The 24,900-nt window shown below is 41.8% G+C and overlaps 1 protein-coding gene across 16 annotated transcripts in view; it reads left to right on the plus strand.

Moving 5' to 3' along the window:
• Nucleotides 1–24,900, plus strand: part of mycbp2 (MYC binding protein 2) — a 66,834-nt gene that overhangs the window by 21,783 nt on the left and 20,151 nt on the right. For 4 of the 16 annotated variants that reach the window (XM_008281757.1, XM_008281765.1, XM_008281812.1 and 1 more), the window contains exons 12-52: nt 279–483; nt 607–771; nt 929–1,087; nt 1,209–1,413; nt 1,623–1,768; nt 3,438–3,548; nt 3,920–4,024; nt 6,169–6,288; nt 6,447–6,528; nt 6,771–6,888; nt 6,997–7,355; nt 7,568–7,740; nt 8,230–8,355; nt 8,571–8,698; nt 9,072–9,163; nt 9,287–9,421; nt 9,573–9,656; nt 9,747–9,843; nt 9,956–10,148; nt 10,435–10,709; nt 11,020–11,241; nt 11,716–11,907; nt 13,073–13,279; nt 13,395–13,532; nt 13,690–13,868; nt 13,961–14,103; nt 14,218–14,318; nt 14,409–14,627; nt 14,726–14,948; nt 16,158–16,276; nt 16,438–16,525; nt 16,608–16,657; nt 16,766–16,938; nt 17,130–17,274; nt 17,431–17,637; nt 18,405–18,460; nt 18,536–18,651; nt 18,854–18,951; nt 19,942–20,058; nt 20,703–20,843; nt 23,998–24,222. In XM_008281757.1, coding sequence (XP_008279979.1) covers nt 279–483; nt 607–771; nt 929–1,087; nt 1,209–1,413; nt 1,623–1,768; nt 3,438–3,548; nt 3,920–4,024; nt 6,169–6,288; nt 6,447–6,528; nt 6,771–6,888; nt 6,997–7,355; nt 7,568–7,740; nt 8,230–8,355; nt 8,571–8,698; nt 9,072–9,163; nt 9,287–9,421; nt 9,573–9,656; nt 9,747–9,843; nt 9,956–10,148; nt 10,435–10,709; nt 11,020–11,241; nt 11,716–11,907; nt 13,073–13,279; nt 13,395–13,532; nt 13,690–13,868; nt 13,961–14,103; nt 14,218–14,318; nt 14,409–14,627; nt 14,726–14,948; nt 16,158–16,276; nt 16,438–16,525; nt 16,608–16,657; nt 16,766–16,938; nt 17,130–17,274; nt 17,431–17,637; nt 18,405–18,460; nt 18,536–18,651; nt 18,854–18,951; nt 19,942–20,058; nt 20,703–20,843; nt 23,998–24,222 — 6,237 coding nt within the window. The remainder of the gene's footprint in view (nt 1–278; nt 484–606; nt 772–928; nt 1,088–1,208; nt 1,414–1,622; nt 1,769–3,437; nt 3,549–3,919; nt 4,025–6,168; nt 6,289–6,446; nt 6,529–6,770; nt 6,889–6,996; nt 7,356–7,567; nt 7,741–8,229; nt 8,356–8,570; nt 8,699–9,071; nt 9,164–9,286; nt 9,422–9,572; nt 9,657–9,746; nt 9,844–9,955; nt 10,149–10,434; nt 10,710–11,019; nt 11,242–11,715; nt 11,908–13,072; nt 13,280–13,394; nt 13,533–13,689; nt 13,869–13,960; nt 14,104–14,217; nt 14,319–14,408; nt 14,628–14,725; nt 14,949–16,157; nt 16,277–16,437; nt 16,526–16,607; nt 16,658–16,765; nt 16,939–17,129; nt 17,275–17,430; nt 17,638–18,404; nt 18,461–18,535; nt 18,652–18,853; nt 18,952–19,941; nt 20,059–20,702; nt 20,844–23,997; nt 24,223–24,900) is intronic. The other 12 variants (XM_008281773.1, XM_008281878.1, XM_008281789.1 and 9 more) reach the window with 11 other exon arrangements.

Genomic DNA, 24,900 nt, shown 5'->3' on the forward strand with positions numbered 1-24,900 from the left:
GCTAAGGGTTTGTTTTGACTGACAATAGCAGTGTGTCAAAAATGCAAGGTCCTTGTTCATCTTTTTAAGGACACTGTTTTGGCGCAGTGAGCATTCTGTCATAAAGGGCAAGCAAATGATCCCCTGCTAAATATTTGACAAGCACGCTCCATCAGCAGTTGTACACAATTCATCCTCAACTCCTCAGCAATGACTGCAATTAGAGCAATATTTTAACCCCTAATCTTTTTTCTCTCTTTAAGTATATGTTTGAACATCTCTCCTTGTGTTTCTCTCAGATCTACTACACAGGAAAATACCAGAGCCTGGGTATAAAGCAGGGTGGCCCATCAGCAGGAAAATGGGTGGAACTACCTGTCACAAAGTCTCCAAAGATTGTCCAGTTCTCGGTTGGCCATGATGGTTCTCATGCACTGCTTGTAGCTGAAGATGGAAGTGTGTTTTTCACCGGCTCTGCCAGCAAAGGAGAAGACGGAGAATCAAGTAAGATGATTTCAATTGGTCTTCAAATATTCAACAACGAATTCTGTTCAGTGTTTGTTAAACACTGAATCCAAGCCAACTCAGCTGAATATCTGAACGTGATGTCTGTTATTTCTCTTGCAGCTAAAAGTCGCAGACAGCCCAAGCCATACAAGCCCAAGAAGATGATCAAATTAGAAACCAAGACAGCTGTGTATACAGCGTGCAACAATGGCAGCAGCAGCATTGTCACCAAGGACGGGGAGCTCTACATGTTTGGCAAAGATGCTATTTACAGTGACAGTACCTGTGAGTTACTTCAAAGTCTCAGCTATACAGAATTGTTCTTAGCTATTTCAGTACTTTGTTTGTTGCTTAGATAAAGACAGATTCAAGACTTTGTCATAATTTATTTTTGAAATAACTTTATTCACTTTCATCATAATCACTATTCTCCTCTCCACAGGCCAGGTGACAGACCTCAAAGGTCACTTTGTAACTCAGGTTGCCATGGGTAAGGCTCACACATGTGTTCTCACCAAGAGTGGTGAAGTGTGGACATTTGGAGTGAATAACAAGGGCCAGTGTGGAAGAGACACCGGAGCCATGAGCCAAGCAGGGAAAGGTGAGCAGATGGACGAACCGAGACAAACACATACACACAACAGCACAATTGAGCCTTACACATCCACATATTTTCTTTGCTCAGTCTGATGGCTGTCCTGTTTGTGTGTGTATTGCTGTAGCGTTTGGTGTGGAGAGCATGGCCACAGCCATGGATGAAGACCTGGAGGATGAGCTAGAGGAGAAGGAAGAGAAGAGCATGATGTGCCAGCCAGGCATGCACAAGTGGAAGCTGGACCAGTGCATGGTTTGCACGGTGTGTGGAGACTGCACTGGCTACGGTGCCAGCTGTGTCAGCAGTGGACGACCAGACAGAGTACCAGGAGGGTAAGACACATGTATTTGGAAGCGTGACGGTGGTCATTTTAGTATCCGTACAGCATTTGGATTTATCAATTTGTACAGTTAAAATCAAAAAAATACTCATCTGACTGATGGGATGATCTTTTTAAATTGCATTTCTGGATAAATTGCACATTATAATATGAATATTCTTTCTGTCTGTGTTTGTGTCTGTGTATTTACATGTCAACCAGTATCTGTGGTTGTGGGTCTGGAGAGTCTGGCTGCTCAGCATGTGGCTGTTGCAAAGCCTGTGCCAGGGAGCTTGACGGTCAGGAGGCCAGGCAGAGAGGCATCTTTGATGCTGTAAAGGAGATGATTCCATTGGACCTGCTGCTAGGTATGCCAGCAGATCCTATTTGACTTAAAGCCCAGTTTTCATGTGTGCACAATTACAAAGACAAGGAAGTAGGTCTTAGATGCACTCCCTATGGTCGTCTCCAAGTGCACATGCCATGTTGGTTCATTTATGTGAAGCAGTGCAAAGGGCAAAAGAGGTGGATGAAGGGAAATATAGATCAGAGGGTGTGCGGATTAACTAATACACTCAGCACACATCACATCACTGGTCTCATGGCACTAAAACAGCTTTGGCAATTACAGTGACAAATAAAGAAGCAGCCTTTCCAGGAAATCATTGTCGTTGGATGGTGCAGAGCTGCACAATGTAGCACCACAAACCTGCAGCCAAAAGCAGATGGTTCTGGTTTTTGCTTGATTTGCACAATAATGATAAAAATTAATTGTAAAAAATATCAAAGAAGCTGATGATTGCACCAATCTGCTGCTATGTCAGGTTTATTTCTACTGTACTGTGAATTGTAAGCCGCCATATCAAATGCGACACAGCAGCATCTGCATTAAGCATATAAAGAATATAATGTGAAACTCCATGACTGTTAAGAAGGAAGCTGGACTGGAGGCGGTGACAAGCAGGAATGATGAGCCACTGTAAGCCGACATCTCCCCCACAAACAAGAGAATACTAAGTTATAATGGACCAGTCTGTTATTCTGCAGCAGCATGATGTCATTTGCAGGTGATTTAATCAAAGTAAATACAGTGGACAACTGTACTCAACAGCTCTGCACTCTGGTGTGGCTGTTTTTGAATTAGACGCTGCAGTTTTGTCAACACAACTGCCTTCAAATGTCCACAGCAATTTAATGAAATGAAGGAGAAGTTCAGATCAGCCATACATCACGATTATTGTTAGAATTCCTTGTTTTAAGTGAAAGATAAATGCTGTTTGCGCTGTAGCTTCATCAAATGTGGTCCTGGTTGAAGAATTGATTCATTTAATAGTTTACTTGGATTACATACAAGCATTATTTCATCACTGATGTGCATTTGCTCCAAAGATTAGGTTTTCCTTGTGGCATAAAATCACCACAGATGTGATTCTAAAATATTTAAGTCTGACACATTTTTTGTACCGAAACTCTTTACGCTGCTTCATTTTTATGAACCTCCATCCTCAAGGTCAGGAAACTGTGAAACAGTTGGAATGCTACCTGCGCTGGTCATTGTGCTCTCATGACAATAGGACCCTTTATGTTCCATTCTTTGCACTGTCCCTCATATAGTACATGCATTTCAGCCAAAGCACCGTTTGTTTAAATTTCACCTAAACCCACAAAATCTGATGAATTATGTGCATGTTGGAATCTAGTAGGAATAGATTGTGTTCTCCATATCTGATCAGAATAAATAACTGTCTTGACCAGGGATGTGTGCAAGCAGTATATCTTTCTGAGCTATGCCAGCACATCGCTTATGCTACACGTCACACTGTCTGTTGCATTCGCTTGAATACAGTATTTCGTGCACTTGTCGTTGCTCATCCTCCGTCATAATCCTTTTGTTGTGCAGAGTCATTGCTTCTCCATCACGTCTCTCCATCATTCATTGATGTGTGTCTTGTTTTGTTCTGCTCTGCTTCGTTTTCCCTCCTCCTCCTCCTGCATCCTGTCTGGGCTGCCTGTACCTGCGGCCTTTTGTGTTTTCAGCTGTGCCTGTCCCTCCCCCTCCAGGAGTGAACATCGAGGAGCACATTCAGATCCGTCAGGAGGAGAAGCGACAGAGGATCAACCGCCGGCATAGGTTGGAGGAGGGAAGAGGTATGGATCGTAGCTAGACAGTAGGAGCCTGTGTTAAGGGAAGGTCTGTGTGGGTTTTTTTATTTTTTTTTTTGGATTTAGAGAGTTAGGCTTTCTGTGTTAGCCCATTCAGCATAGGCACAGGGACACTGGCGTCTGGGATGGGTGTAATGAATAGACTAAAACCTCAAACATTAGGTCCATCCCTTTATAGTTTCTAAATCTCAGCTGCTGTTGTGAGCTCGGGTGTTGTGCCTTGGTGACCTCCCTCTTGCTTGTGTCTATATAATTTTTCAGTGTGTGTGTGTGTATTGTTGTGGTGTAGTATTATCATGTGTTCTTTCCCATTTGTGAGCATTGTGCATGCATGTGAAAGTTTCTTTCTCCCCCAGGCCCCCTTGTTTTTCCTGGTCCCATTTTTATGAACCAGCGTGAGCAGGCCCTAGCCAGAATAAGACCCCTTCAGGCACTAAGGCATAAACGGGACAAGCACAAAGGTACTATGGTCTTCACTAACTCAACGGGTGCAGAGACACCCCTTTGACTCATTTCCCAGTCTGGCTGTCCCGCCCACCTCCTCTCTCACTCTCTGAAGGCAGGACTCTTGTGTCTTCACCAGGTCTCATGGTAACAAACAATGTAGCCTGCGGGCAAGGAAGACTCATTGTGACTCACAGGGGATAAAAGTCTTTAGAACGGGTTAAAGATCACTCTCAACAGGCCGATTACCCTTCGCATTTAGGTTCATTATTGTAACACAGAAAAAGACTGAGGCACAATGGAGATTTGGTCTGTTCTGCTCATTTTCTGGTTTAGAAGGTTCTAATCCATGGAACAGGATGTCTGCTCTTCCCACCACTGTTGTTTAGACACGAGTGGAAATCAATGTCCTTGTCTAACTGGATTTACCATCACTCCCATAGCAGTCGATTTGTTAATTCATAGATACAGCTGCAGGATTACAAGCAGACGCAACAGGGATCACCAGGGAGAGCAAGCTTTCATGACTGACACACTGAAAAATCTGAGGAAAGGAAAATGGATGTTTCATGGAAATGGCTCAGAAATCTCTACCTTAGAAACTTGGCACAACATTAAGCTTTTCAGCCACATTACATGGTAATTATCTAGAGAAACAGTCACTTGTCTGGGCCGGATGATTTCAGTAACACCTTCATTCATTATTTAAATGTTGAGCAGAAAAATAGAGCGCAGTCATCTTATATTTTTAGTTGCCTTGTTATACTTTTGTTTGCTTGTTTTCGCCTCCGAATATGAGCCCTCTGATGTTTTTCTTTTTCTTTTTCTTTTGGAAAAGCAAAATGTGGTTGCGAGGAAGCATCTTTTTACTCTTTCTAAAGTAACCAGGACAATCTTGGAGGATTGAGGACACACCACAATGCGACTGTTATATCCTCGTGAAGTTTATTATTCCAAGCAAAATATGATTCGGTTATACAAAATGTAAATTTGAAAATGTCAAAGACAAAACATAACTATAAAAACAATAAAAAAGATGCAGTTGTAGCGTTCATTCTCTGCACAGATATCACAAGCAGCTAGTGCAGGTCTACATCTTCCTGTCTGTACTGCTGCTGCTGCTGTGACTTTTCTTTCTGGTTTGAGATGGCTGTTGGACTTTTTTTTGGTGGGGCCAGATGTTTGGTGCCTAGCTTTAATAGCATCGTGCCCTTGTTAGGCTTCCCGTGAACATGTATATTCTGAAAAACATTCTCATATCCACTGTTATGAATGAATGTCTGACCCTGTATATTGTATTTCAGAACAGCTGTGGCTTCACCCTTATTATCATTTTAAAAATTGAGGCTGTTTGCTGAATAACTTTCCTTTTGTGGAACCTTCCATTATGGTTTATGCACAGTTGAAAGGCTAGCTCATTTAGAGAATGTCCCCTGAGCATCCTTCTTCATGGTTTTACACTCATGAATGGTCGCTCTAAATCCCCCTATATTGATGTTCCTGTCAAAGAAAACAGCTTTTGTTTTAAGGTATCATTTAGTAGCCCTTCTGTGTACTCACTAATATTGAGAGTTTTGTCCATGAGCTAAACTTTTAACCCGACTCTTTCATTATTTGGGCCATGAACCAGTCAATATTTACTGTAAATTATTGAAATTATTGAAATTTTAAGCTGTTGTCTCATCTGTGTGGTCTCTGTTACAAAGGTTAACTACACTGAGCTGGTTCCTGGTCCAAAAACGTATTGACAGTCATTATATTTACTGTGATGCATGGTGCTCTGTCCAACCTTTTTCACTCACACAACAAAACTTTGACAACCTGCAGGGCTCAGGGTAAACCAGACTCCATCTTCCTCATTATACACAGACAGATGTTCAAAAAAGAAACTCAAATTCTTTGCAAAACAGTCTGTCCATCTATAATAGGACTGGTTTCCAAAAGCCTTTCTGTTATAGAGGTGTGAATCCCACCCTTCTATTTCAGCATGCTTCCCCCCTTTTTTTCCCCTTGTTTTTTTTTTTTTTTTTGAGTCCTCCTTTTTCCCCCCTCCAGCTCCTGTTTTCCAGGTCTGTGCAGAGACATCCACCACGGCGTTCTAAAGCTGCTACTAAACTTCACTCTCTGCTCAAACGTGCTGACTTTGGTGTTTGCCTTTTAGATGGTAGCAGTGAGCGCGGAGAGAAGGATGCCAGCAAAATTACCACTTACCCCCCAGGGGCAGTGAGATTTGACTGCGAGCTGAGAGCTGTGCAGGTCAGCTGCGGTTTTCACCACTCAGGTGGGTTCTTTTCCTTAATGGCTGCCTCTGGTCAGTCTCCAGGATACCCGTATTAGCATATTATTTCAGGCATTTCTTTAAAAGCAGCTTACAATAGTAAGCTGACCTTGATGTGAAGAAAGTGAGAAAATAACGGACATGGCTGTGTTGCTTTACAGTGGTGCTGATGGAGAATGGAGATGTCTACACGTTTGGTTACGGCCAACATGGGCAGCTCGGACATGGAGATGTCAACTCCAGGTATAAAAAATTGTGATAAATACTCAAGTGAAAGTCTTCATTTGTAACATAGAAAATAGTTATTGGGGAAAATAGCATTCTCATTTGCACGTAGTTGTAACAGAACAGACAGATATGTAAAAAATGCAAATCATAGAAAGACATTACCCACATTATTTCAATTAATTGTTGTTATTAATCATTACTAATTGTCGTAAATATTGTCAGTACGTTGAATTTAATGTACTATGTCTGCCTGCTAGGGGCTCTCCAACTCTGGTGCAAGCCCTTCCAGGTCCAAGTGTCCAGGTGACAGCAGGCAGTAACCACACGGCTGTTCTCCTCATGGATGGGCAGGTCTTCACATTTGGCAGCTTCTCGGTAAGACAAATATTTTTTTTATGATACAGTCTGTAATCATTGCAGGACAGATATCTTGCACTGTTTGTGTCAAAATCTTGAAAGCGAATACGTCTCCTTGTTTCCCAGAAAGGGCAGTTGGGCCGGCCCATCCTGGACATGCCCTACTGGAATGCCAAGCCATCTCCCATGCCCAATATTGGTGCCAAATATGGACGAAAGGCTACCTGGATAGGTGCCAGCGGAGACCAGACGTTCCTGCGGATCGATGAGGCTCTCATCAACTCCCATGTCCTAGCTACTTCGGAGATCTTTGCCAGCAAACACATCATTGGCCTTGTGCCCTCCTCTGTGTCTGAGCCACCTCCATTTAAATGCTTGCTTATCAACAAAATGGATGGAAGCTGCAGAACCTTCAACGACTCTGAGCAGGAGGACCTGCAGGGATTTGGCCTGTGTCTGGACCCAGTGTATGACGTCATATGGAGGTCAGTCCAGTCACGACGCAGAGTAATAAAATGGAAATGGGCTTAATGACTGTTTAATGTACGATGTATCATTTGTCTCTAGGGTAATGTCAGTATCTATCCCCAATTTTCACGATTTAGTCAAACAGTAGCATACAAAAATGACTTGTAGGTTTATTTTTTTTTAAAACACATTTTTAATCCTTGTCGCATTGCTCTCTGTGTGCTTCTAGGTTTTTGCCAGCCTCAAGGGAGATGTGGTGCTACAATGCAGTGATAGCTGATGCCAGGATGCCCTCTGCAACAGATCTACAAGCTCGCTGTAGCATCCTCAGTCCTGAGCTTGCATTGCCATCAGGATCACATGCGACCACCACTCGCTCTCACGGAGCCCTACACATCCTCGGTAATCCTGCGCAGCAGCCATTTAGCAGTGACAAATGGCTGATGTGTCTCATGATTTTTTTGTAAATGTCTTACATATATATGTTCATATTTCTTACAACACATCTGTTAAGTTTTATAGAGTAAAACTAGACATTTGCACTGCTTAAAACCAGGTGTTAACCACTGTCTAGTTCACTGACTTTAGATTTGTCTATGTGGCTCCCAGGCTCCAAGATTAAAAATTGTTCTTCAAAAAATTTGAGTAGTTGCTCGTAGGCACCCCTCATGAAAGAGGCAGTGGCAACCTTAGTCTGAACAGTAATCACTGTAAGATTTTTATTTCAATTTTTTTTTTGTTTTAAATTGTTGTAGCACTGTTTTTCAATCTTTTTAGGAGAAAAATGACTTGACTGTCGGCAAGCATATGATGTGTTTGCAAGAATGTTACGAGGCTTTCTGTTAATTGTCGTTCATTGCTAAACAGAAGTGTACTCCGGTTTTCACCTAGGTTGCCTGGACACGTTAGCAGCCATGCAGGAGCTGAAGATGGGTGTAGCCAGCGCAGAGGAAGAAACCCAGGCAGTGATGAAGGTCTACTCCAAGGAGGACTACAGCGTGGTGAACCGCTTCGAGAGTTAGTGGACTCTTTGTACAAAACAAATAACATTGAGATGGGACATTTGCATTTTTTTTTTTTTTTTAGTCAAAGCTTTTTAATATGAAAGATTCAGTTCAAATTAGATGATTACCTTTCTTAGTACACAGCTAACTGAATTGTCATACTGGATAAACAACTGAGCCTTTTTGTACCCTGCTTAGCCTCATTGATTCCGTATGTGATGTTTGTAGGTCACGGTGGTGGTTGGGGTTATTCGGCCCACTCTGTGGAGGCCATCCGCTTCTGTGCTGATGCAGACATCCTGCTGGGTGGGCTGGGCCTCTTCGGCGGACGAGGGGAGTACACTGCCAAGATCAAGGTGAGCAGACACATTTCTGAACATTTGATGTTTTTTATGGTATGTGTTTGTTGTTCAAATCAAGCATTTATTCATCATTGTCATAATTATGGCACATCCATTGCATGCGTTGATGTAAATTCAATATACGGGTGTCTCAGTTGTCAGTTGACATATTTCTGCTGCAAATCTTACTGAATATTTTTAAGAAATGCAAAGCTAGTAAAATGTTGTGACTATAATTAATGCAAAGCTGCAATAATTTGCATTGCAATAGATAAATCTCCTAAAATGATTAAAGTACTACTGGAGGATAATATAAACTCAATGGATTATCCTTGTCTCAAATTACAGCCGTTTACAATAATATTAACCCAGTTCTGTTGTTGTGCAGCTGTTTGAGCTGGGACCTGACGGCGGCGACCACGAGACAGACGGTGATCTGCTGGCTGAGACCGATGTTCTAGCTTATGACTGTGCTGCCAGGTACAGTTAACGCATCATTTGAAATGATGTTCGCCTTATGTTCCTGCAGGTATTTTTGTAAGGAAAAAGGAATGATGTGATCTACTTTGATCGGTATGATTCATGGTCTTTTTTTATTTTTAGGGAGAAATATGCAATGATGTTTGATGAGCCGGTGCTGCTGCAGCTCGGCTGGTGGTATGTAGCGTGGGCCCGAGTGTCTGGTCCCAGCAGCGACTGCGGATCTCATGGACAGGCTACCATCACTACTGATGATGGGTAAACTTGATTTACAGTTTAGATAAGAAGTCAATATATCTTTTTTTTTTTTGTTTTTTTTTAAAGTGTCCATTGGTCACGTTTCTTGTTAATAATATTTAAAGTAGAGTGCTGGTCTTGATTATTTTTTTTGTTATTCCCTTTTTCCTAGTGTGGTCTTTCAGTTCAAAAGCTCTAAAAAGTCAAACAACGGTACAGATGTCAATGCAGGTCAAATACCTCAGCTCCTTTACAGGCAAGTACAAATTTGTTACATTTTGATTTACGCTTTTGTTGTCTATAGACTTGTCAAATAAATGATTCTTTCTTTACATTTTAATATTAGGCTTCCTTCAAATGATGGAAATGCATCGAAGGGGAAACAGCAGACCAGTGAACCAGTCCATATCCTGAAACGCTCATTCGCTCGTACAGTCTCAGTGGTGAGTAAAGTGTCTATGTTTTGAATACGGTTTTGCTTCTATCTGATGAGTTGTTTTTTTGCAGTACTTTGTTCGACTGTGTTTTACTCTATGCGATGCTGTCTCTTCGTAGGAATGTTTCGAGTCTCTGCTCAGCATCCTTCACTGGAGCTGGACCACCTTGGTTTTGGGTGTGGAGGAGCTACGAGGGCTGAAGGGTTTCCAGTACACAGCCACCCTGCTAGACCTGGAGAGACTTCGCTTTGTTGGCACGTGCTGCCTCCGCCTGCTCAGGGTCTACATCTGTGAGATCTTCCCCATTGCAGGTAGGAAAACAGAGAAATAAAATGCACTTTATGCAAATGCACAAAAAACATCACAGTCCTACTCAAACTGTTGTTGCATATTACATGAATTTTATAGTATTCACGTACTCTATTACTATGAAAGCATATAAAATAGTGAAAGAATAAGCACTGCCAACACATTTTATCGTTTGGTTAGTTAAACTTCAGGAAGTGTTTATTTCAAAAGTACAATTCAGTTGAACTCTGTGTCTTCTGATCATGTCTCAAATTGTTTTCCTCGTCTTTTTTGTCGTTTGATTTCTAGCCAGCACCAAAGCTGTGGTGGAGGAGTCGAGCAAGCTGGCAGAGTGCGTGGGAAAGACACGCAGTCTGCTGAAGAAGATCCTCTCAGAAGGCATGGACAACTGCCTGACGAAGCTGGACAATGACCCTCAGGGCTACTTGTCTCAGCCTCTTACCTTGCTGGAAGCTGTGCTGCAGGAATGCCACAACACCTTCACTGCCTGCTTCCATTCATTCTACCCAACTCCAGCTCTGCAGTGGGCTTGTCTCTGTGATCTGCTCAACTGCCTTGACCAGGCAAATGCTTTTCATATACTTATTTACAATAATATAAGAGCAAAGCAGCAAATTCTCACATTTGACTACCTGAAAATGGGTTTTTTTTTCTAGATGAATTATTTAAATGAATATTCAATAAACTGATAATTTAAGCTCTACTTTTAGGCAGTAGTTTTAGATATATTGCACAAGAGCACTTGAAAATGCTAATTTGCATTTTGCTTTGGGTGATTGGGAACCATTTCTTCCCAATAATGTTACTGATTGAATTAGAGTGTCAGTACCATGGAAAAATAAATCATTGATTCTTGCTCTCTCTGTATTTCAGGACATTGCCGAGGCCAATTTCCGCACATCCAGCAGCCGTCTGCTGGCAGCCGTAATGTCTGCTCTGTGTAACACCTCCGTCAAATTGACGTCCATCCTGCCCATTGCGTATGACGGGGAAGTGCTGCTGCGTTCACTGGTCAAACAAGTCAGCACAGAGAATGACTCTGCTCTTGCTCACCGCTTCCCCCTGCTGGTGGCCCATATGGAGAAACTAAGCCATGTGAGTTTTTCACACTTGATCACATCAGCAGTATCTGGACTAAAGCCTGGTTCTGCTGTTTATCAGGATTTTCTTTCTCTGCACTGACTGTCAGTGAGCTTGCTTCAAGGGAATCTTTGGATTCCCTGGGTTTTCTGTGTATATTTTTGTAAGGTCTTAACCTTAACGTTTAAGTAAGTGAGGGTATTTTGTATTACATATACTAGTAATATTGTAGGGTCTTAACTTGGAGATTTTTTTTTCTTAGGTACATTTAGATAATAAAAACATTGTGAGATATTAATCCTAATATTTAGACTTGTTAAGTAAATTTGCCACCCTATCTTGTTTCTGTACTGGAAAGCACTTTGGCTCATTGGCTGTTGTTTCAAATGTGCTATATAATTGACGAAGTTCTCATTTAAACAGCACAGATTACTCCCCAAAAATATCAAAATTGGGATGTCAAACGTCTTCTACTGCTTACTCCTTTAGACGGAGGAGAACCTGATGGGCATGACCAGCTTCCGAGAAGTACTGGAGAAGATGCTGGTGATTGTTGTGCTGCCAGTGAGGAAGAGTCTGAGGAAGGAAGTGGAGCTGTTCTCTCCACACCTAGTCTCAAACACCTGTGGACTGCTGGCCTCCATCGTCTCTGAGCTCACTGCCTCTGCCCTGGGCTCTGAGGTAACTAACATCACTCTGTCACCTACACAACGCACATTAAAAGCCTGAATGTCAGGCCATGGGGCTTGGCTTGGACAAACACTTTGTGTGCTCTTGAACAGCTTTCTTTTCAGGAACATGAACAGAACTGTCATCTGCAGTGTCTTTTTTTGTTACCCTGTATTGTCTCTTCTCTGGGCATTCATGTTGTAATCATTTCTGTCTGTCACATTCATTGTTGTTTTTCAAACAGCTTGGACTACAGTTGTGTCCACTCCCAATTCTGCTAAAATCAGGATCATCACGGTGCAGCTTTACAAGTTTTAGATTAGATCTGTCGCTCAGGCCAAGTTGTTCCTCATTCCTTTTCTTTCTTCTTTTCTCATGCCATTTCCTTTTACTTAGAAGTCTTTTGTTATCGAAGTAACTTTTCACAGTGACAGACACGGTGTGCTTACTGTTGCCAAAAAACGGCAACACAAAGAAGGGGGGGGGGCACTGGATTTTCTGTATTGTTTTAACGGGATGCTGAGTCATTAAGTGGGAGCGGCTGATGTCTCTCGCCCTCCCTCTCTCACACTCTTCATTTAATTATCAGCACTCTCCCGGTTCATGCGCATACCCATGTACTGCAGTCAGGACTCTTTAGCTCCTGTTGCCATAGCAACGTCACTTGACGGCAGCCCTCGACACCACTGTTTTTCTCCCCAGTCTGTTGTCAGGGAAACAACCCCCCTCCCCTTCCTCCGAGTACCTGGATAGGTCCCTGTACAGCTGTGTCTGGCTCTCTGAAGTCAGCAGGCTGATATAAATAGTAGTAGTTTTTTATTACCTAATACATGTCAAGCGTGAGCTGTTTTTATTTCAAAGTTTTTTTTTCAGATGATTTCATTTTATGTTTTAGAGATCATCCATTTGTCTTGAAATAAAATACTTTGCTGGCTTTCACATTTAGATGGCATCTATTACTTTGAAATGTATTGCTCTTTTTATGCTTTGTTTTTAATAATGCTTCCTTGTGGTAGGAATGCTGTTTTTTAAGGACGATTTTCATGCAGAAGACATAGATGGAGATTTTTAGTAAAACTTTTTGTATTTTTCACCCAACATGTTCATTAACCGTGTGTGATTATGCAATAGGTTGGATATGTTTGGCCACATTTCTTAAAGTGTCCTTGTTTATCAGGTCGACGGGCTGAACTCGCTTCACTCTGTGAAAGCATCTCCCAACCGCTTCACCAAAACAAGCCAGGGCCGGAGTTGGAACACGGGCAACGGCTCTCCCGATGCCATCTGTCTGACAGTGGACAAGCCAGGCGTTGTGCTGGTGGGCGTCTGCGTCTATGGAGGAGGGGGCATCCATGAGTATGAACTAGAGGTGCTGGCTGATGATGTAAGTGATTATAAACCATTTTTAGATGACTATTTTTTCTCAAGATTGCTGTGTTTTCTTTTATTGCTTCACTAGTTTACAATCATTACTATTCTTATGTTCCTTCACCCTTCAGGCGCAGACAGAGCACCCAGGTGATTCAGCACATTCCCACAGATGGACGTCTCTGGAACTGGTGAAGGGCACCTACAGCACTGATGATTCTCCCAGTGACATTGCTGAGATTCGCCTGGACAAGGCTGTTCCACTCAAGGTACATACAAGATCTCCACAGGATAATATGTATATGTTTTTTTTGTTGTTGTTTCTTGTGACATAAAATACCTGTAGCAGTTGCCTAGCTTACATCATGCTGTTGCTGGATCTTGTTGTAATGCATATGCTTTCTGAATGATTGTCCGCAATTACAGGAAGGGGTCAAGTATGCAGTTCGGTTACGAAACTACGGCAGCCGGACGGCAAATGGGGACGGAGGCATGACAACGGTGCAGTGCTCTGATGGTGTATCTTTCACCTTCAGCACCTGCAGCTTGAGTAGCAATGGGACTAACCAAACCAGAGGACAGATCCCACAGATTCTGTACTACAGGTATGCATAAAGGCAGCATTTTCTAATATCACATATGTAAAGCTATTGGTTTGGGTTTTTTTTGCTGACTCGACTTTGTCTTGTGGCTGAAGGAGTGAGTATGATGGGGACCTCCAGTCTCAGCTGCTAAGCAAAGCTAATGAGGAGGACAAAAACTGTAGCAGAGCTCTGTCTGTTGTCAGTGCTGTTGTCAGAGCTGCAAAGGACCTCCTGCACAGGGCCTTTGCTGTTGATGGTAAGCACAACTTACACGTGTGTCACAAAAGCATTGGTAGTTGCTGTAGACACTCATGAAGCTTGATCTGTTCAGCCTCACTTCAATATTATTTTTGTCCTTTTTTGTCTCCAGTGGATGATATCCCTGAGCTGTTAAGTTCTTCCAGCCTGTTCTCTATGCTCCTGCCTCTTATCCTGGCCTACATTGGCCCTGTAGCCGCATCTGTACCTAAGGTAAGAGTTCAAACCAGGAGAGGAGATCCTTTTAAATGTTTCTCACCTATGGGACTTTTGTGTGAGGTAGAATGTCTCCTCTTCTTCTAGGCTGCTGTTGAAGTCTTTGGACTTGTTCAAGAGCTGCTCCCAGCTGTATCTGCCCTCAACCAAAAATACGCCCCACCCACATTCAACCCCAATCAGTCAACAGACAGCACCACTGGAAACCAGCCTGAGCAGGGCCTGTCAGCTTGCACCACCTCAAACCACTACTCAGTGATTGAGAGCGACCACCCTTACAAACAAGCTGGTGTCACTCAGTACAGGGTGAGATGTCTTTTGGCATACTAACGGAAGCAACTTGGAGAGAGAAATTCATATTACTTTCATCTTTACTTATCTTTTTTCCTCTGACTTTGGCTCAGGTGTCATTCCCAGACTGTGTTCGTTGGACCACCATTGAGTTTGATCCACAGTGTGGCACTGCACAGCCAGAGGACGTCCTGCGTCTGCTCATCCCCAGCCGAACGCTCCACCTGTCCAACCTAGGAGGCAAACCCTTGATCCATGACACCATCAACACTTGGACGGAGCTGAAGAAGTTCTCGGGCTCCACAGGCTGGCCGACCACCGTCCTCGTGCTGCCAGGTAAAAAAACAACTATTACTGTACATGCAACTTTAAGCACTGCACCAGTGTTATTTCTTTAGCAATAGCAGAATCACAACAAAAACTTCTAAAACCAGAAGACTTAAAAGAGGCAATCCACATAAAATATAGCAGTGGAGTAAAAAGAAAGTACCCCAAAAAGTTTGCTACAACAGCTGTTATTGTTTCTCTTTATGTCATGGGAACAATTGGGATACCTTATGTGCCTTGCCACGTTTTACTGAACTTTAAAACTTAACATACAAGACAAAAATAGACACAAAAGTTGATTTAAAATAAACTTTATTATACAATCAACAAATACTAAATGTCTTTACTTTACAATATGACATTGATCTTTTGGTGGATGCACAGTTGCATTTAATTGCTTTTACTTTCGAAAACGCTTTTTGAAATAATATCAAAAACATGTTGGACAGTTGAATGATAATGTTAATATTTTGTACTTAAAAGTCATAGTAACATTAATAAGCATTAAAGTTGCATATGGCAATGCAGTTTTCATCTAAGGAGAACTTAGTAACTAGAATTAGTCATGCCAAACATTAATTGAAAGGATAATGAGCATGCATTCCAGCTGACATAATATCTCATTACCAGTTACCTTGTTCCTAACATTTGGCTATATGTATGAGAATTAGCTGTCTACTTTTTGTCAATCTCAATTCCGCAGCGTTTATATTCTGGGCAGGATCGTAACATCTCTGCCAAGGTAATTTGTACTGGCAGAAGCCCTATGCCTTAAGTCTCTATGACATTGTCAAGTTCATGACCCAGGGTGATTCACTACAATCCTGACAGGGGAAGTTTAGACAAGAAAGTCCCTAAATTGTCTGCACTATGGTGACCATAAAAGGCATAGAGACAGGCCAACACATAGCAGGAAGACACATATTCTGTATTAGGACAGTATATTCATTTGTTTATTTTGAGAGCACTTGCAGTATTCATGATAAAATGTATTGTATGATGTTGAATAAATAAAAGAAAGTGGTGATTGGATTGTAATACCATTCTTAATCTTTCATGTTCTCACAACCCAGCTGTAGTTCATTGATATGAATTGTTGTCACCCTGTATATGCTTTGTTCTCCTTAATGATGCTTTACTGAGTCACTTGTCATGGCAGACAGCCATTAGGTTACCAATGATCATTTACAAGACTGTATGTATCCTCTCTACTTTCAGGAAACGAAGTTCTCTTTTCCCTTGAAACTGCCTCCGATTATGTGAAGGATGAGAAGGCTTGCTTCTACGGCTTTAAGTGTGTGGCTGTGGGATATGAATTCAACCCTGGTCCTGATGAGGTACAGACACTCTGAGAGATTGATCTTCCATCTTTCTTGATAACAGGCGATTGTGTCTGAGTGTCATGATCTCATGGCTGTACTGCACTCTTTTGGTCTTCTAGAGAATTCTATTAAAAAAAAAAAATCACCCTTATGACTAAGCATTTTGGACTTTGCAGGGCATCATCCAGTTAGAGAAAGAGTTGGCTTACCTGGGCAGTGTGTGTGCCGCAGCTCTAATGAAGAAAGACCTGGCTCTCCCTATAGGTATGGAAAACGGTGCATGTGGGAATTCACTGCAGCTGTCTTGAATAAATCTCTTTGTGATTCTAATGGTTTTTAATTCCAGGCAATGAACTGGAGGAGGATCTTGAGATTCTTGAGGAAGCCTCTCTTCAGGTATGTTATTCGTAATGGTTGGACAACAGTTTTCTTTTGGTATAGCAATCAGATACCTTCTAAAGACTCAGCCTTTCTCGTTTTATATCCCCCTTTGCCCTCACCCAGGTGTGTAAAGCCCACTCAGGGATCCTGGGGAAGGGTCTGGCTTTGTCTCACTCTCCTACCATTCTGGAGGCCCTGGAGGGGAACCTGCCATTGCACCTCCAAACCAATGAGCACTCTTTCCTTGAGGACTTTATCACTTGTGTACAGAACTCAAGTGGAGGACGTCTGGCCAGGTATGTTTCTTTTTTTTGAGATTCAGACTGCACAGTTCTGGTTGTCTCCTACTAATCCTAGTCCATCATTACCCTTAAAATGTGAAGTATGGGAAAGTTGTCTTTGCAGTTCAGGTTTTGACTGGTAGTTCCTATGCATAATTATAAATCTGACATACACTACTGACTCTTTCTCTCTTAATTTTGTCCAGGTGGCTGCAGCCAGACTCTTATGCAGATCCTCAGAAAACATCTCTGATCCTGAACAAAGATGATATACGCTGTGGGTGGCCAGCCACTGTGGTTGTGCAGACCAAAGACCAGTATGGAGATGTGGTGCATGTTCCCAACATGAAGGTCAGGATAATTGCTTTTGCACTGCTTCTTCAAACAGAAATTAAATGACAGCGTAATTTTTCCTGCAAATCTCCAAAGTAGTTTACAGGAGTTATTATTCAGCATTTTACCGGTGTCAGACCTTTCTGACTTGTTTATTATCGATTTCATGTCTAGGTGGAGGTCAAGGCTGTACCTGTCTCACAGAAGAAGTCAATGCAGCCAGAGAATGTGAAGAAGCTGCAGCGGCTACCTGGAAGCTCCTCTCCCTCTTCTTCTGGCCCTGACCTAACCTTTGGAGGTCTGCCGATGCCCAAGCTGGAGGCCACATATGAGCCAATGATTGTGAAAGAAGCTCGATACATTGCTATTACGATGATGAAGGTCAGCACTGTGTAACTGGTGCTTCACTCACTTACCATCTCCCTCGTTTACGTTAAGTAGGTTGCAGATTCTCCACAGGGGGGAGCTGTTTGTTCAGATTAGCTGATTTGCAGTATATGCCTTACAGTGCCTCCTGTAGAAGTTACAGTGACTGTAGTGTAGCTATGTCAGTATTGTCAGTTACGCTTTACAGTAGAAGCTGTGACAAGCATAGGTGTTTCCAAAAGTTATCTCCTATCTGTTGTGTGTGAACACAGCCTGCAGTTCAAGCTCAGACAAAGATGCTCAATTTTTGTCACATGACTGTTGGTGAGCAGCTGAGTCCCGAATGGTCCCTAATTGGTTGTTTTATTTATTTATTTCTTTTTCTACAGAAACTGTTTGGAGCAAACATGAGACATAGAATACAATTATTTTGATGAAATATCATAATCTTTAGCTTAGATTTGGTTGTTTTTTTCTCGACAGGGCTTAAATTTCACACATTATTAGTTGGTCAAAATCCAGTAATTCTTACAGTTTTTACAGCTCAGTTATTTTGGAATTTTCTAACAAACAGCATGCTGTTCAAACATGACGGCAAATTTTCAGGTTCAGAGCGTTAAAGAAGAAATACATTATTAAACTGAGATAAAGATGATCAGTGTCTCAATGGGTGCAGTTTTGATTTATGGAACAACAGAGTTGTTAGTCTAAAATTGAACCCTGTTTTGATAGAGCAGAGTTTTTGTTGTTACCTTAATACTCACTGTGTGTGTCTGTTCCAGGCATATGAAAACTACTCCTTTGAAGAACTGCGCTTTGCTTCTCCCACCCCAAAGAGGTAAGTGAGATAACGCAGGAACAAAACACATTTTTCAGTGAGATACGATCTACTTATTGATAATTCTCCATACAGACCCAGTGAGAATATGCTTATCCGTGCCAACACTGATGGAACCTACAGTGCTAACTGGACTCCAGGAGCAGTCGGCCTCTATACAATCCACGTCACTATTGACGGGATTGAAATAGGTATGTCAGTCTAAACAGCCATTTAAAAACCCTGTATGTTCTCTGTAGTATAACCCACACAAGGAGTAGAGGGTATGCACTGACAATGATCACCATCCCCTTAAACCCCATCAAGTGGTGTATCACAGTGTAGTTGCTATTGAGACAAATTGATTGTTTTGAAATGTTACAAAGTTGAGTTGCAGATCTTTCTGTGTTTTAGATGCTGGTTTGGAGGTAGAAGTCAAAGACCCTCCCAAAGGCATGATACCACCTGGCACTCAGATGGTCAAACCAAAGGCTGAACCTCAGCCTAGCAAGGTGAGTTTTCTTTTACTTGACCAACCAGGGCATGAACACGGAGCTGGAACAAGGAGCTCCCTGTAATGGGAAACGTTTTTAGTATTTTTATTCACACTGAGAGTCAGCACTTTATTTTGCATCTCTTTGCGGCTTTTCGCTGTTTTCGCACCCTTGTTTTTGTATGCTCTTCTGGTAGTCACAACACGATATGGTCCATAGAAAGCAATTTATATAAACATGAATTCTAAGTGCAAGATAGTGGAGATACAAAGTAAACCAGTGAATAAATCCTCCTTTAACATTTATTGGGTGATGGGAAAGAGGAGTCCAGTGTGGTGCTGACTCTGCTAAATGTGCACACAAGCAAAGCACTTTCCAGTTCGTTGCCCATAACCAGATGAGTTCATATAATAAGGTGAAATATTGTGACTCTGAGTCTGTTCACAATACTCAGGTTATAGTGTGCATGTAAACATACCGTGTACTGGCACTGTATTTAAGCCTCGCAGTCTCTGAAAGCAGAAGGGATTGATAAATACTTTAAAATGAGTTGTGATTGCCAATTGCTTCAGATGCAGAAAATGCATCAAACTGACGTTAAGCACACTGGGTTCATCATCATTTTGTGAAACTTGTGGCACTTTGATTTTGCTTTTCATCACGGGGAAACAAGCAACAATGTGCGTATTTGATCACTGTTGTGTATACTCCTTTGGAACACGTGTTCCTGGCTTTCCATGCACCAGTCTATAAGGAGATGAAGAAAGATTGGATAAACACCAACTTCATCCAGCTGGTGTTACTGAAAATTGAGCTCCTGAAGTTTCCTTATCTTTCGCTGTTTGTATGCGTGTACTTGGAAGCAGGCTCTGTGTGGCATGCAATCTCCCACTGTCAACCTGGACTGCTTCCTCTTTTTTCTGCTCCTGCTGCATTTCTTGTCGTTTTCTTCTTTCTATTCTTTGCTCCTGCCGCTCACGGTCTCCATCTCCCCTCTGCTTCTCTCAGGTCCGCAAATTTGTGTCCAAGGACAGCGCAGGCCTGCGTGTGCGTAGTCACCCCTCCCTGCAGAGTGAACAGATAGGCATAGTGCATGTCAATGGCACCATCACTTTCATTGACGAGGTAATTGACCTTAGACCAGGCAGACTATAATTTTTATATTGTAAAGTATACTATCTGGAGCACTAGTCTTTACTTATATTCTATTTCTCTGTTTCTTCTTCTTTGGATCACAAGTACAGAATCAAAAGTGCTGCAGTACTTAGAGTTTTGTTTTAGATTAATAGCCTCAAGTAACTTTTCTTAGATAATTTCTCTGTATTATCTGTAATTACCTCTCTCAATAATGATCACTACCTTATAAATTTGTTGCTCTTACTTTATGTTGCTTTATACTCTTGCAAGGCACTCTGAGGCTACATGAAAGAATAGAGTTCCTTCTCCATAAATCAAAAGCATGAGCAGCATTTAAATCTAAAATTAAACCTGGAACATACTTCTTGGTAGCTCTGTAATGCGACACATATTGAGTATATTTGCCAGACCTGCATCTTATCTGCGTTCCCATCCTTTGATAATGGCATTAGGGACGTTCTCTAATACATCTTACCTGTGTCCTGCTGTAACCTCAGCGTGTCGTTTTCTAAGAACTTTCCTGCAGCCTCAGAGTTGTCGAGTGTGTCTGTGTATGAGGACGCTCCCCCTCCTGTTTCCTTAGTAACAGGATGGCATGGCTGTGCTCTGCTCTGTTGCTTGTTTTCCCTTAGATCCACAATGATGATGGTGTGTGGCTCAGGCTCAATGATGAAACAGTAAAGAAGTATGTTCCCAGCATGAATGGGTACACTGAAGCCTGGTGCCTCTCTTTTAACCAGCACCTGGGCAGGAGCCTACTGGTCCCAGCCGACGTAAGTAGAAGAAGGCCTGCTGAGTAGTCTGACTCAGTTGAATATCAAGAAGCTCCTGCACTGTTCATTTTGGGGAAGAGCTCATCTGTGTTGTTTAATGATAATGGGTTTTCAAGGACCTAGTTGTGTTTGGCACCCACTCCCTAAATGTCCTTGAAGCATGGTAAATCATCAGAGTATATCATCAGACTGTTGGGGGTATATTCTTGCATGAAATATCTATTTGAGCAACACTGAGTTTGAATCTTTCACTAACAAACTGTGCAAAGGAACAGCCGCTGGGAGTGCGCATGCATGAATTCACATATGAAGGCAGAAAGTTTACTATAACACAACAGTAACACGTTTACATGCTCACATGGCTGCGCAGTATATATTTGGTGCATTAAAGTGGACCCCAATGCAGGGATCGACAGACAAGGGATATAAGTAGCAAAGGAGCAATTACATTCTGTGATGAAGTTGGTCAGTCTGCACTGTTGAGTCTTCATTTCCTCATTGCCTCTCACTCACAGTTCATTAACGGTTGCACACTGCAGCATGTGATAACAAAGGTTTCCTCCCACATGTTGCTCCATGCCACAAAAACTGCCAAAATATGCACAAAAAAAACCCAAAACAGAAACGAATAAAGAATTTGACTGGTGGTAATAAAATTGCATTAACAGGGAATGTACACAAAGATGGTGGTTTTCTGTCATGAAGCAATCACTGGTCCACAAAAAGTTCCTGTGTAAAATTGTACCTCTTCTGCTCTCCAATTCCACCTCTGCATTGGGATGCTTTAGATGCTAGGAGGCTTCCATGTAAGGTCTCTGTCTGAACAGCATGACACACTACATCATCCAAGTGGGGAATTTTTTTGGAAGTTTCTTCTCGATACGCATTTCCTTTTTATTTTTAATTTTTTGAAGTCATTTGGTCGTGGATTTGGAAATTATGACCCCGAGGTGTTTGGAGTGAACTTTCAATACCCCTGCAACTGGGTTTCTGTCTTTTTAATGCCTATGATTGTACACTTATTGTAAAGTGTTCAAACATTTCACAGGCTTTGCCTGTATTCACAGTTCCTTATGGGCCCTTTTATCTTTGCTCCACAACTAACCGGCCAATGTGACTCCATTCAGAATCTGTCCTCTCTTCTTCACTTTCTCAAACAACTTCTTATCCTGGAAAATCCAGAAGAGCCAAGCTATTTTTCTTCCAAAAAAATACATGAGCACCTTCCCCCTTCCCGTTTTCTCTCCTCTTTCGAGTCGTCTACTGTTTCTTGACTGTCTCACAATCTGTTGCTCAGAATGTCTTTAATGCTAGCCAAGGAGTCAGGGATATCGGCTTTTTGTCGTGGACCCCCTTAACTATATTCCCACCACAGGTGAGTTATATGAGCAGGGACAACTAGTTTGACTGCCCCGTAGCTAAACATCTATCTGTTACTCTACTTGTCTTCTTGAACCCCTTGTGATTTTGTAGTCTTTCCCACAGTGTTAATTTTTAGGCACAAGAGCTGCAAACTCTAGTTGCATGGTTGTCTGTACAGTGATAATACATTATATCAGCAGCTACTGTTCCTGTAGACCACTGCAGTGATCACATTTGGGATTTTAAGTAATTACTGTTGAGGCTTGTGTGTTGCATGGGTTTGAAGATACTAATGTCCAGTCTGTTGCATGAGGTCTTGTTTGAGAGGCTTGTCATATATAGTCCTGTATCCATGTGTGTTATAGCATGTCTCCCTTTAGACTGTGACAATAAGTAAGCATTCGACTTAATCTGAGTAGATCCATTGTCTTTTGGTCATTTAACTGCATCACTACAATGCTGAATGGAATATTCATTTCCTACTTTCTTAAACCATTAAAATAGATGCACAGTGTAGGCATTTTATATCTGGGGACAAAAAAATATAGGTTTTGACCTATTACTTCCTGTTGTTGAGGATGGATACTGCTAGCTGTAGCCTGATTTCTAGTGGGCAGTTAAGTCAGTGTGTTGATCTTGTCATCAAATGCAAGAAAGCAAATAAATTTCCTTGTCTAAGTGGTGAGCGATTGGTTTAAGACATTAACCCTCTGAACCCCAAGCATTTTGTGGGTGGTTTTTTTTGGCTGCTGTTACATTTGAACTACTGTTGACTTCTTTTTTTCACTGTGATTTAAAGTACTGTGCCACTATGGAAGCAGCACAACCATGGCTAGAAGTAGAGAGAACTCAAATATGTCTTATGTGCAGTATAATAAAGGTATATTGACATACATTCTAAAATAGAATTTTAAAAAGTTGAATTATTTTTAGTTTAAAAAAAAAATTTTAACAGAAATTTTAAAAACCTGCAATCGATATGTACATTTTTCCAAATGTTACCACTACGGGGAATAAATAATGACTTTACACACTGTAGATATTGTACTTACACTCCTAATTTACTTCCATACTTGCCTTCTCACTGCACTGTGTAAACACAGCCTGCAGTTCAACCCAGTTCACAGAAAAATATCTTAATTCTTTTTATGTGACTTGGTTGCAGCTGAGTCAGTTGTGGCTTTACGCTTGCATCAAGCAGCACAGAATTGTAAGGTTTTTACAAAATCTAGTTGGTGCTAACGTTTTCTTTGCCATTTTTTGAATACGACACGTATAATAAACTGGTTTGGATAAAATATTACATGTTTAGGCTTTGATTTGGTTATGATTGCGTTGGAGTGGCACCTCCAGATGAATGCTTCCAGGACTGTCTTAAAGTTTAAAAACTACTGATTCGTTCTGTTTGCACAGTTTTTGGCTTTGAAAAATGGTATAATTCTGTTTTTTTTCTGTTTGTTTGTTTTTGTTGTTTTTTTTAATGATAACATGACTTTAAAACCTGGGGTTCATAGGGTTGAAGGTCACATGTCCAGGTGCTTTTTAAATTCTTGCTATGAGAAATAAACTCATGGTTTCTCTGAGAAAGGTGTAATATTCTTGCGTTTATGAACAGGGAATGTTGGCTGAGCTACATGAGTTTTACAGCAACTCCTTGTTACACTGCTAACATTGGCTTTTCACAACAATGTTTCAGGGCTTAGTAGTTCAAGCCTTGCGCTCGTCTTTAAACTTTTTTGGAGCCTGCCTTGTGCTGTACTCTGACTCTAATCCATGCTCTTAACTTTTGCAGGAGGTCAGGGGCCAGTCGGAGGAGAACGTAAAGGAGGTGAGCAGCTGCCCTTCCCACGAGGCCCCCATTCGGGTGCAGAACAGGGCAGGGCAGGGCGGCGGCCCGGGGCTTTATAAGGTAGTGAAGACCGGCCCCTCTGGTCACAACATCAGAAGCTGTCCAAACCTTAGGGGTATCCCCATTGGAATGTTAGTACTTGGCAACAAGGTCAAGGCCATAGGCGAGGTACGCACTCACCCCAAATAATGCAATGTGTTTTTTGTGGCTGGAGCTGATTAATTCAGTCTGTTTAGATCACGTTATGTCCTATAGCTAATTTTAGTAGATTTTGGCCTTAAAATGTAATCTCTCTTTCAAAGGGCAATACATCAGCTGCTTCTGGGTGTGGGTGTGTGTTCTCTATCTTTCTTGTTGAGGTCTTATCAACTCCTGTGGCTGCAACTTTTTTTGCGTGCTTCCTGACTTACTAATTTCAGTTTGTCTATGAATCCATTGCAGTTTCAGGGTTTCATGTTCACCTGCCTCGAGACTTCTCAATGGAAGTCTGATCGCAAAATGCTGGAGCCTTTCTGTGCCTTGACTGTATCTTTCTTGTACTTTAACATTTCTGACAATGAACATCTAAGTCTTTGGCCTGGTGATGTGGAGCTTCCCCTTTTTTGGTCATAACCTGTCATTGGCTGCTGTGGTGTGTCATGCTGTTCAGTAGTTTCCTGAGCCTGTACTCGAAATGCCCTGTGTGGATCTGGGAGGTGCAGCCTGCACTTACTAATACTTCCATCTGTGTCTGTTTCTCCACAATGATAATATTTCAGGGAGTTGAGAAAACACAACTTCATGCATTTACCTTTCAATAAGCTTCCCCTTTCTTAGAGTAAGTTTTTTTTTTTTTTTTTATATTTC

Source organism: Stegastes partitus, unplaced genomic scaffold (genome assembly GCF_000690725.1).
Source record: "Stegastes partitus isolate 25-593 unplaced genomic scaffold, Stegastes_partitus-1.0.2 Scaffold7, whole genome shotgun sequence".
NCBI lineage: Eukaryota > Metazoa > Chordata > Actinopteri > Pomacentridae > Stegastes > Stegastes partitus.